The sequence below is a fragment of the Ascaphus truei genome, chromosome 23 (genome assembly GCF_040206685.1).
Source record: "Ascaphus truei isolate aAscTru1 chromosome 23, aAscTru1.hap1, whole genome shotgun sequence".
NCBI lineage: Eukaryota > Metazoa > Chordata > Amphibia > Anura > Ascaphidae > Ascaphus > Ascaphus truei.
The window spans coordinates 6,842,015-6,854,275 of record NC_134505.1 but is presented as its reverse complement, the minus strand read 5'-3'; the positions used below and the strand labels follow the sequence as shown (position 1 = coordinate 6,854,275).

At 50.6% G+C, this 12,261-nt stretch overlaps 1 protein-coding gene across 1 annotated transcript in view; it reads left to right on the top strand.

The window, feature by feature from the left end:
• MEIOC (meiosis specific with coiled-coil domain) overlaps positions 1-7,608 on the top strand; it is a 30,613-nt gene extending 23,005 nt beyond the window's left edge. Inside the window, exons 7-8 of the mRNA XM_075580385.1 lie at positions 3,194-3,374; positions 5,432-7,608. Coding sequence (XP_075436500.1) covers positions 3,194-3,374; positions 5,432-5,589 — 339 coding nt within the window. The 3' untranslated portion in view covers positions 5,590-7,608. The remainder of the gene's footprint in view (positions 1-3,193; positions 3,375-5,431) is intronic.
• The last annotated feature ends 4,653 nt before the right edge of the window (positions 7,609-12,261 follow it).

Genomic DNA, 12,261 nt, shown 5'->3' with positions numbered 1-12,261 from the left:
GTGGGGTGGGAACACACGCTTAATAATCCCCCAAACTGTGTGACTGATCCCAGGCAGTATATAGTGTCCTGAGCACGTGGGGGGGAACACACGCTTAATAATCCCCCAAACTGTGTGACCGATCCCAGGCAGTATATAGTGTCCTGAGCGCGTGGAGGGAACACACGCTTAATAATCCCCCAAACTGTGTGACTGATCCCAGGCAGTATATAGTGTCCTGAGCGTGTGGGGGGAACACACGCTTAATAATCCCCCAAACTGTGTGACCGATCCCAGGCAGTATATAGTGTCCTGAGCGCGTGGGGGGGAAAACACGCTTAATAATCCCCCAAACTGTGTGACCGATCCCAGGCAGTATATAGTGTCCTGAGCGCGTGGGGGGAACACACGCTTAATAATCCCCCAAACTGTGTGACCGATCCCAGGCAGTATATAGTGTCCTGAGCACGTGGGGGGGAACACACGCTTAATAATCCCCCAAACTGTGTGACCGATCCCAGGCAGTATATAGTGTCCTGAGTTTGTGGGGGACACACGCTTAATAATCCCCCAAACTGTGTACCCGATCCCAGGCAGTATATAGTGTCCTGAGCACGTGGGGGGGAACACACGCTTAATAATCCCCCAAACTGTGTGACCGATCCCAGGCAGTATATAGTGTCCTGAGCACGTGGGGGGAACACACGCTTAATAATCCCCCAAACTGTGTGACCGATCCCAGACAGTATATAGTGTCCTGAGTTTGTGGGGGACACACGCTTAATAATCCCCCAAACTGTGTGACTGATCCCAGGCAGTATATAGTGTCCTGAGCGCGTGGGGGGAACACACGCTTAATAATCCCCCAAACTGTGTGACTGATCCCAGGCAGTATATAGTGTCCTGAGCGCGTGGGGGGAACACACGCTTAATAATCCCCCAATCTGTGTGACTGATCCCAGGCAGTATATAGTGTCCTGAGCGCGTGGGGGGAACACGCTTAATAATCCCCCAAACTGTGTGACCGATCCCAGGCAGTATATAGTGTCCTGAGCACGAGGACGGACACACGCTTAATAATCCCCCAAACTGTGTGACCGATCCCAGGCAGTATATAGTGTCCTGAGTGTGGGGGGAACACACGCTTAATAATCCCCCAAACTGTGTGACCGATCCCAGGCAGTATATAGTGTCCTGAGCATGTGGGGGGATCACACGCTTAATAATCCCCCAAACTGTGTGACTGATCCCAGGCAGTATATAGTGTCCTGAGCACGTGGGGGGAACACACGCTTAATAATCCCCCAAACTGTGTGACCGATCCCAGGCAGTATATAGTGTCCTGAGCACGTGGGGGGAACACACGCTTAATAATCCCCCAAACTGTGTGCCCAATCCCAGGCAGTATATAGTGTCCTGAGCATGTGGGGGGATCACACGCTTAATAATCCCCCAAACTGTGTGACTGATCCCAGGCAGTATATAGTGTCCTGAGCACGTGGGGGGAACACACGCTTAATAATCCCCCAAACAGTGTGCCCGATCCCAGGCAGTATATAGTGTCCTGAGCGCGTGGGGGGAACACACGCTTAATAATCCCCCAAACTGTGTGCCCGATCCCAGGCAGTATATAGTGTCCTGAGCGCGTGGGGGGAACACACGCTTAATAATCCCCCAAACTGTGTGACTGATCCCAGGCAGTATATAGTGTCCTGAGCGCGTGGGGGGAACACATGCTTAATAATCCCCCAAACTGTGTGCCTGATCCCAGGCAGTATATAGTGTCCTGAGCGCGTGGGGGGAACACACGCTTAATAATCCCCCAATCTGTGTGACTGATCCCAGGCAGTATATAGTGTCCTGAGCGCGTGGGGGGAACACGCTTAATAATCCCCCAAACTGTGTGACCGATCCCAGGCAGTATATAGTGTCCTGAGCACGAGGACGGACACACGCTTAATAATCCCCCAAACTGTGTGACCGATCCCAGGCAGTATATAGTGTCCTGAGTGTGGGGGGAACACACGCTTAATAATCCCCCAAACTGTGTGACCGATCCCAGGCAGTATATAGTGTCCTGAGCATGTGGGGGGATCACACGCTTAATAATCCCCCAAACTGTGTGACTGATCCCAGGCAGTATATAGTGTCCTGAGCACGTGGGGGGAACACACGCTTAATAATCCCCCAAACTGTGTGACCGATCCCAGGCAGTATATAGTGTCCTGAGCACGTGGGGGGAACACACGCTTAATAATCCCCCAAACTGTGTGCCCAATCCCAGGCAGTATATAGTGTCCTGAGCATGTGGGGGGATCACACGCTTAATAATCCCCCAAACTGTGTGACTGATCCCAGGCAGTATATAGTGTCCTGAGCACGTGGGGGGAACACACGCTTAATAATCCCCCAAACAGTGTGCCCGATCCCAGGCAGTATATAGTGTCCTGAGCGCGTGGGGGGAACACACGCTTAATAATCCCCCAAACTGTGTGCCCGATCCCAGGCAGTATATAGTGTCCTGAGCGCGTGGGGGGAACACACGCTTAATAATCCCCCAAACTGTGTGACTGATCCCAGGCAGTATATAGTGTCCTGAGCGCGTGGGGGGAACACATGCTTAATAATCCCCCAAACTGCCCCTCTGTGTGCAGGCAACAATGGGGGGTATAGCTGTCACTTATTGAGGGAGCTTTCAAAGTCACGCCCCACAATGCCTTGCAGCTGCAAAGCATTGTGGGATGCTCTTGCTGTAAGTCACAGCAATACCCCCCACACTATGGTGCAGTTTGGGGTCTTACTAAGTGCGCAATCCCCACACGGACTCAGGACCCCACTATACTGCCTGGGGTCCCCCATTATAGACTTTACCAGGGGTACCCCCTTCCCTTTAAGACCTACCTAAAAAGTAACTTACAATGAAGCATTTGCACAGCGCTGTAACGTGACCGCGTGCCTCACTTCACGTTGCCCTATAAAATGTGCACTTCCATATACGCCTTTTGTCTCCGAACGTCTCCCAACACGCCACATAGATTGTAAGTTCTATGGTGCAAGGACTTTCCCGCAGTGTTTATGCGCATCTGCATTTTTTCCTGCCTGTATTTTGTGTTGTATAATATCACGGCTAATCGCTGTGTAAAGGGGCGGTACTCTATATATATGTATATATATCACGTGACACAGCCCTGGTGTGATCATTTCTTCCCGAAAGGTTGTGACGCTGCTGGGGAAAATGGAGCGTTTCCGCAGCTCCCCTCTCCACGCAAACATCTGCACGGCGCTCGACCGGCAGCTGGAGGCGATTCACATTGTGCAGGCTCGCCGGAAGGACGAGGTCATCAACGCGTCAAATCGCCAGAGACAAGGAGCGCCCCGATGCCAGGATGACAGAGGTGCAGACGCTAAGGAAGGGCGGGGGAGATTTATTAGTGAGAGTGTTTGGGATCAGCGAGGGATTCTGAGAGATTGGGATCAGCGAAGGGTTCTAAGAGAGTGTTTGGGATCAGCAAGGAATTCTGAGAGAGTGTTTGGGATCAGCGAGGGATTCTGAGAGTTTGGGATCAGCGAGGGATTCTGAGAGAGTGTTTGGGATCAGCGAGGGATTCTGAGAGAGTGTTTGGGATCAGCGAGGGATTCTGAGTGGGTTTGTGATCAGCGAGGAATTCTTGAGAGTATTTGGGATCAGCGAGGGATTCTGAGAGTATTTGGGATCAGCGAGGGATTCTGAGAGAGTGTTTGGGATCAGCGAGGGATTCTGAGAGAGTGTGGGATCAGCGAGGGATTCTAAGAGTGGGATCAGCGAGGGATTCTAAGAGTGTTTGGGATCAGCGAGGGATTCTGAGAGAGTGTGTGGGATCAGCGAGGGATTCTAAGAGAGTGTTTGGGATCAGCGAGCAGACGGGCCCCTCAGCTGCCTCCTCCGTGTTTATTAGTGACATGGCTGGAGTAGCCACAGAGAGCCCCTGTAACCTCTAATAAAACAATAAGGATCTCAATTAGTGGAATATATTAATTGTGTTATTGATGCAGGGAAACTGCCTTCTTCCTCTCTCTCACGCGCTCATGCTCTCTCCCTCCTCTTTGCCAGGCTCTGTCTCGCACTCTCTCCCTCCCCTTTGCCAGGCTCTGTCTCGTGCTCTCTTCCTCTCTCTCACGTGCTCACGCTCTCTCCCTCTTTGCCAGGCTCTGTCTCGTGCTCTCTTCCTCTCTCACGTGCTCACGCTCTCTCCCTCTTTGCCAGGCTCTGTCTCGTGCTCTCTTCCTCTCTCTCACGTGCTCACGCTCTCTCCCTCTTTGCCAGGCTCTGTCTCGTGCTCTCTTCCTCTCACCCTCAGTCACGCGCTCTCTCCCTCCTCTTTGCCAGGCTCTGTCTCGCGCTCTCTTCCTCTCACCCTCAGTCACGCGCTCTCTCCCTCCTCTTTGCCAGGCTCTGTCTCGCGCTCTCTTCCTCTCACCCTCAGTCACGCGCTCTCTCCCTCCCCTTTGCCAGGCTCTGTCTCGCGCTCTCTTCCTCTCGCGCTCACGCTCTCTCCCTCCTCTTTGCCAGGCTCTGTCTCGCGCTCTCTCCCTCCTCTTTGCCAGGCTCTGTCTCGCACTCTCTCCCTCCCCTTTGCCAGGCTCTGTCTCGTGCTCTCTTCCTCTCTCACGTGCTCACGCTCTCTCCCTCTTTGCCAGGCTCTGTCTCGTGCTCTCTTCCTCTCTCACGTGCTCACGCTCTCTCCCTCTTTGCCAGGCTCTGTCTCGTGCTCTCTTCCTCTCTCTCACGTGCTCACGCTCTCTCCCTCTTTGCCAGGCTCTGTCTCGTGCTCTCTTCCTCTCACCCTCAGTCACGCGCTCTCTCCCTCCCCTTTGCCAGGCTCTGTCTCGCGCTCTCTTCCTCTCTCATGCGCTCACGCTCTCTCCCTCCTCTTTGCCAGGCTCTGTCTCGCGCTCTCTTCCTCTCACCCTCAGTCACGCGCTCTCTCCCTCCTGTTTGCCAGGCTCTGTCTCGCGCTCTCTTCCTCTCACCCTCAGTCACGCGCTCTCTCCCTCCCCTTTGCCAGGCTCTGTCTCGCGCTCTCTTCCTCTCGCGCTCACGCTCTCTCCCTCCTCTTTGCCAGGCTCTGTCTCGCGCTCTCTTCCTCTCTTTCACTCTCTCTCCCTCCTCTTTGCCAGGCTCTGTCTCGCGCTCTCTTCCTCTCTTTCACTCTCTCTCCCTCCTCTTTGCCAGGCTCTGTCTCGCGCTCTCTTCCTCTCTTTCACTCTCTCTCCCTCCTCTTTGCCAGGCTCTGTCTCGCGCTCTCTTCCTCTCACCCTCAGTCACGCGCTCTCTCCCTCCCCTTTGCCACGCTCTGTTTCTCGCAGGCTTTTTGCCCATCCGGTCACTCCTAGACCCCCCTTCTAAGTCTCTTGGCCCCGCAGAAATAGACAGGAACGTAAAGTCCCTTTGCTGGCATTTGTTTTGCCCCAGATGTCTTTGCCCTGGCGTCGTCCATCCGAGAGATGTCCGTAGCCACCCGCAAGGCTCGCACGGCCCTGTGGTGCGCTCTGCAGATGACCCTGCCCAAGACGGCTGCGGACCTGGACCGCGTTCTGCAGACCATCGCCAAGCCGCACGACAAGGTCTAACGGCTTCACGGAGAGTGCCCGCGGCAAAGAACCGGGATATGCCGATACATCGAGATGAACTGTTGTACGACGTCTCCATATCCTTTGCTCTCACACATTGCTAGCATTTTATTTATTTCCGTTTTTTTTGTTTTGAGTTCTTATGTTTCCGAATGAAGTGAGTTAGAGCGTCTCTGACCGGCCGGCGATCAGATGGCCTTTCGACACAAAGGTCATATAAGCAGCGGTCAGCGATGTCTCTACCCATGTCTGTATAATAATGCTAAATACGCTTACGTACGTACCTCCATCTCCTCCGAGAAAACACCACTTGAAGTAGCCCTGTAAAGGAGGTACCTATCAGTTATCAGATGTTACGTTTGTTTTGCTGCCTTGCCAGTCTGCCCAGTATCCCCAGTTTGGGGGGACGCAGCAGTAAAAAAAAAAGGACCCTTCGCTGGAAGAGTGGAGACAGCAAACGAATCAAATGAAATCCTTCACACTAATTACACGATTCAACTCTCCCGATGGGAAAAACACCTCCCCGTTATTTCTTCCAGCTAAGGCGTTGGCGACGGAAAACGGGCAGATAATGAATGGAAGAGTATGTTGATTGACGATTGTGATATTTAAGGCGCCCTGCGTGCGCACACTGTAATCCGCTATTCATGTAACAAATTAATTTTAAGCGATTGATCTATTTATTAATTCAGAATCCCCGAAGCTCGGCGAGTGTCTGAGCTCAGGAAGAAAAGAGAGAAGAGAAAAAAAAACCCCCACTTCCAAATTAGTGATTTAAAGAAAACAATTATAATTTTAAGGGGTTTTTTTGTTGTTGGCAAACCATGTTCGTTATCAAATCGACATGCTCCCGAGCTAATTTACGTGTAACCAGGATCTATGTCTGCGCAGACCCAGCTGTTGTATTTGGCCCGTTTTTAAGATATTTACGAAGGGGATCAAAATGTAACGCTCCTCTCGAAATAATCTGTTTTCGAGAATCCGCAGATAAAAAGACCACTCCTGTACCGCTCTAGTCCTCAAAATAAAAAAACCCAACAGGTCATGTTTTCAGGATATCCCCGCTTCAGCACAGGCGGCTCAGTCAAAGACTCCAGTCCTCAAGACCACCACCCCCCTACCAGGTCAGGTTTGAAAGATATCCCAGCTTCAGCACAGGGATATCTTTGCCCTAGATATCTTTGACGGAGCCACTGTTTGGGCCACCTGTGCTGAAGCAGGGATATCTTTCAATCCTGACCTGGTGGGGGGGGTCTTGAGGAGTGGAGTGGAGCGCCCCCTGCTCTAGGCTTTTGTTAGCTATTTTAGGATACAAAAAGGTGTCGGAGATGCATTTTACATGACAAAGTTGCCAGTTTGGTTTTCAAATCAGCTTATTTATATATTTGTGCAGTTATCGGTTGAATTATTGTTTATATGATATATATATAATTTTTTTTTTAACGATCCGAGTTCATCTTCCGTTCCTCCCCCCCCCCCCCCCCCCCGCATGAACTCTTTGGAACGTGAATAATTTATTGCGTTTGCGGGGGGACAGAAACCGTAGCTATTATGTCGCTCTGCAAATCTCTGCTTTTAACCGCTCTAGCACCGGGTTCAAATATAACGGACGGGTGACATTTCTTGACCCGTCGTGCTAGACACAGCGATGTTTTAAACCGCCGGGCCTTCCTCGATTTGAAAAGCCCGGTATGCCAAATTTTAGCCGCACCGCAGACGTTTGGTTCGGATGACGTGAGAAAGACGTCCGCAGGGGCGCGAAGGAAGCCCCTGTACCGCTGCCGTATTTTGATCATTGATTACCACACTAACCCTGCCACAATTAATTAGCTGCGCACGGTAGAAACACGCGACTGCGCAAAACACTTGATGGATCACTAACACCAAGCAACAAGCTGAATAGGACACGCGTTGAATGTTAGAGGAGAGCAGAATGTGTACGGAGAGTAACCGCATTTAGTGTAAGGTCCGGTAAGCAATAAACTTGCCTTTGTTCAATGGATAAAAATATATGGCGTCTGGCGTTCCTCATGTAACGTAGATATTATCATATGCTGGCGAATGTCCGCCCACCCGCTGAGAAGCGCCTGGGTTTCTGTTCATGTTTAGGTTACCACGTATCAAATAGTTTCAATGCGTTCAATCCCGATTCGTCTGCAAAAAAAAAAAACCTATTTAAAAACACCCCCACAGCCATTATCTTCCTTAGACAAATTAGCGTCGGACTTTAAGAAAATATTTGGCTTTTTTTGTTTCCTTTGGAAAGTAAGATTTCTCTTTTCATAGGGGGGGGGGAAAGATTTTCTTTCTCATAGGGGGGGGGGGGCAACGTTTACTCAACCTTTAGCTTACCCGTCCATTATAGAGCCGATAAGGAGGGGAGAGAGGGGGCTTTGCCCACTCAAACTCCTGTCCAGCGCATAGTGATATCGCACAAAAGGGATAACCTAGAGGAAATCCAACCTCTTCCATGTCTTAGCTCAGGGGGTTCTCAACTCAAGTCCTCAAGCCCCCCCAGCAGGTCAGGTTTTAAGGATACCCCAGCTACAGCACAGGTGAGCCACTGATTAAGCCGGCTATGCAGAAGCAGGGACTGATTGAGCCACCTGGGCTGAAACAGGCAGCGATTTAGCCACCTGTACTGAAGCAGGGTTTTCCTTTAAACCTGAGAGGTTGGGGTGGGTCTTGAGGACGGGAGTTGGCCATCCTTGGTCTATCCAGGTCCAGTTGAGGCAGCCCTTGTATGAGCGAGTCAAACAGTTTCAGGTTTCTGTCTGCCCATAAGTGTGATACTCTGGAGACCCCCCCCCCCCCCCCCAAGAACCTCCAAACCTCCAGCTCCGAGGTGACGGATCCGGAGTGAAGTCTGGGTTTCATACAGGGATTGGTACCGGTCCCGTTCGGCCATTTGGTGGAGTCCCATAATTTTAGAGAGTGGCAAACCGATAACCGGGGGATTTTCAGTACCGGTCTATGGTGTTTGGGCTACCATAAGACCATGTCTAGCTTGCCAAGGTTAACAGCCACTGACTCCATCTCCACGCATCATTATCCGAGGCGTGCCAATAGATACGTTGGCTGCTTTATAATAGCTGAATAGATTTGGTAAGACCCGACCACCACTGCTAGGGGGTTGATATATTACACTACAGACTCGCGGGTGTCATACCAGGTAAACTTCGAGAATTGTTTGCGGATGTCCTGAAAATCCTCTCTTTTTATTGGGACACGGGAGAGTAGGGAACAGATATAAGATCTGTGGTAGCAGATTCATCTTTACAGAATGAACGCTGCCAATCCACGATGTATGGTTTCTGGGGCCTTCCTCAATGTGCTTTTTTTTCAGGGTATTAATGAAGGCAGGGTACATCATATCCGGAGAGATAAACACAATTACATTCCCCGCACTCACACTTAACAAGTATACCGACTCTGTTGAAATAGTCAAGTGTACATTTATTTACTTAATACAAAATGTGGATACACAGAAATAGACATCTCAAAAAGAAAACCATGCAAACAAACAGCACGAGTTAAGGTAATCCCAGAGAAAAGGGGTAAGATGCCTAATATAACAAGGCGAAGTCCAAAATATATAACCGAAAAAAATAAAATGGACAAATAAATCGAAAAAGGGGTGCAATGTTAATGTTTCCGGGTATGGGCCCTTCTGGTCCATTCCAACGTTTGTAAAAATCCAAAAAACATAGTACTCCCCTTTGGTAGGATCTTTTTTAGACTCCAGTTTTAGAAATCGCTTCAGCGGTTATTCGGCAAATGAGAAATCCATAGGCTCCAAAAAAAAATCTAATTCAAAGGATGCCACTGCAGCGGTTATCCGGGGGAACGCCAATCGGAAGGTCCGTCTGGTTTACAGCTGCCGTCTTTTTATTCATTTTATTTTTTCCCCTCTAATATGTGCATTAATACAATCCACACAATGATTAGTTGGCTAAATTGCCGATCGATCGGCGTAGATTCGGCTCGGGGGTTCACTAAATGGCTGTCAGTGCAGCAGAAGAGGACCAAAGATGCAAAGTTCTGTGGGGGAGATCATGTGAACAGGCAGTCACTAGAAATAATTGGTGCACTGCTAGAGAGGGCGGGGCTCAAAAAGGGGTGTGCCAGAGCCTGTTTCAGAAGAGGAAGGGGATGTGACTTTGTAAAGGGTTGCTATAGACACAAAATGCCTGTTACATTATAATACATTAAAAATGTCAGAGTTGTTTAAAAAAAACATGCTACAAATATTTTCTCATAGTACAGAACTGATTTTTATTTAAAAAAAAAAACATAGGATATTGCTTGCTCTGCAGCTTTAACTCCCGTGCTGTAATGGGAGATTTGTCTGATACCAGTCAGATTGTAGGAATTTACAGGCATTCGTTTTTCTCCCCTACACCACTACGATTATTTATTTTAATATAGATTATACATTGGCGGTGTTGTTTGCAACTTTGTATATCTGGAGAGATAGTAAGAAATGTCCCTAGATATATAAAGAGAGTGGGATCTCCACTTGAAACAAAAATGTAAGGATAGGAGCTTTACTTGAGTCTGGGAAATATTCATATCCAATGCTTCTGCTTTTTCGTTATTCATTTTAAAGCCTGAGTGATTTGGGAATATATCTAATTCATTAAAGAGGGTTGGGAGGGATGTCGGTGGATTGGTATTTGTAGACAAGATGTCGTCTACGAAAAGTGACGTGTTAAATTCTGGTCTCCTGTGACACCTTTACCCTAAAAAGCTCAACCTTTTACACTAAATGAACCCTTAAATTAACCGTGGCGAAGCATCCCTCTGTGGCCTAACGCCGGTGGAGATTTGGTCTCAGCGAGAAGGCCACGACCAAAGGTCCCATTCCGCCGACGCCCGGTGTATGCCAAGACCTCAAGAGCATTGTACCCTTAGAGCCAACAGGGCAGAAAGATGCCATCGGTATAGGAAGACCTATAGATGTTCACGGGATATCTCGTCCTGACCGGACGCTTAAACCCACTGAAATATCCCATGAACCTCTGGTGCGCTCCCCGCTTCTTTTCTCCAAGACCCCCGTTCCAGGGCTGCCTGGGGACACGTGTGGAGCGACTGGGACGCTGCAAGAAGAACGGTACCTTCTCACCTACTTGGTCTTCTGCGTGGAGAAAATTTCCGATTGCCAATTCTGGGAGTCAGGAAGGAATGTATTTTTCCCCTCAGATATCATTGGATGATATAACATTGTTTTTTTTGTTTTGTTTGTTTCCTTCCTCTGATCAATAAGGAAGTATAGGTACAGGATAAGGTATCTGTTCTCTAAATTTAGCATAGGTTGAACTTGATGTATGTATGTCTTTTTTCAACCTCATCTACTATGTAACTATGTAACTATGTAACTATGTAATATCTGTGCTGTAGATTGAGGGGCAGATGGAGAGATACCAATAGAAAGATCGAGAGACACAGATAGGTACAGGGGCGTAGCTATAGCCCGGGCAAAGTCCGGGGGCCCGCTCTCCCACCACCCGTCGGGTGCCCATCTTTCTTCAGACAGACGGGGGGGAGATGGTATGTGGCGGCGGCGGGGCCCTGGTGTTAAGCAGAGGATAAGCCGGCAGAGGAATCAGCAGCTGTTACACATGCAGAGCGGGACCGCCGGGGAGGAGCGCGCTCTTGCAGCAGATATCGGAAGCAAGAAAGACTTTTGGATCAGACTGGAGAGCGCGCTCGTCCCCGGCCGTCCCGCTCTGCCTGTGTAACAGCTGCTGATTCCTCTGCCGGCTTATCCTCTGCTTAACGGCGGGGGCCGCCGCCGCCGCCGCATACCATCTCCCCCTGCCTGTCTCTATTACCACCCACAGGTAGGCATGGGGGAGGAGAGAGATGAGGGGGAGAGCTGGTGATGTTGAGGGGGAGAGCTGGTGATGTTGAGGAGAGGGAGAGCTGGTGATGGCGAGGAGGGGGAGAGCAGGAAATGGCGAGGAGGGGGAGAGCAGGAGATGGCGAGGAGGGGGAGAGCAGGAGATGGCGAGGAGGGGGAGCAGGAGATGGCGAGGAGGGGGAGAGCAGGAGATGGCGAGGAGAGGGAGAGCTGGTGATGGCGAGGAGGGGGAGAGCAGAAGATGGCGAGGAGGGGGAGAGCAGGAGATGGCGAGGAGGGGGAGAGCAGGAGATGGCGAGGAGGGGGAGAGCAGGAGATGGCGAGGAGGGGGAGAGCAGGAGATGGCGAGGAGGGGGAGAGCAGGAGATGGCGAGGAGGGGGAGAGCAGGAGATGGCGAGGAGGGGGAGAGCAGGAGATGGCGAGGAGGGGGAGAGCAGGAGATGGCGAGGAGGGGGAGAGCAGGAGATGGCGAGGAGGGGGAGAGCAGGAGATGGCGAGGAGGGGGAGAGCAGGAGATGGCGAGGAGGGGGAGAGCAGGAGATGGCGAGGAGGGGGAGAGCAGGAGATGGCGAGGAGGGGGAGAGCTGGACATGGTGAGAAGGGGGAGAGATAGTGATGGTGAATATGAGGGGCAGAGCTGGTGACGAGGAGAGCTGGTAATGGGGAGAAATGATGAGAGGGAGAGATGATTATGAGGGAGGATCAGGGAGAAGAAAATGGCAGTCAGTATTAATATTAAAATCGGGCCCCGAAATTTGTTTTGCCCGGGGGCCTACGAATATCTGGCTACGCCACTGGATAAGTACAC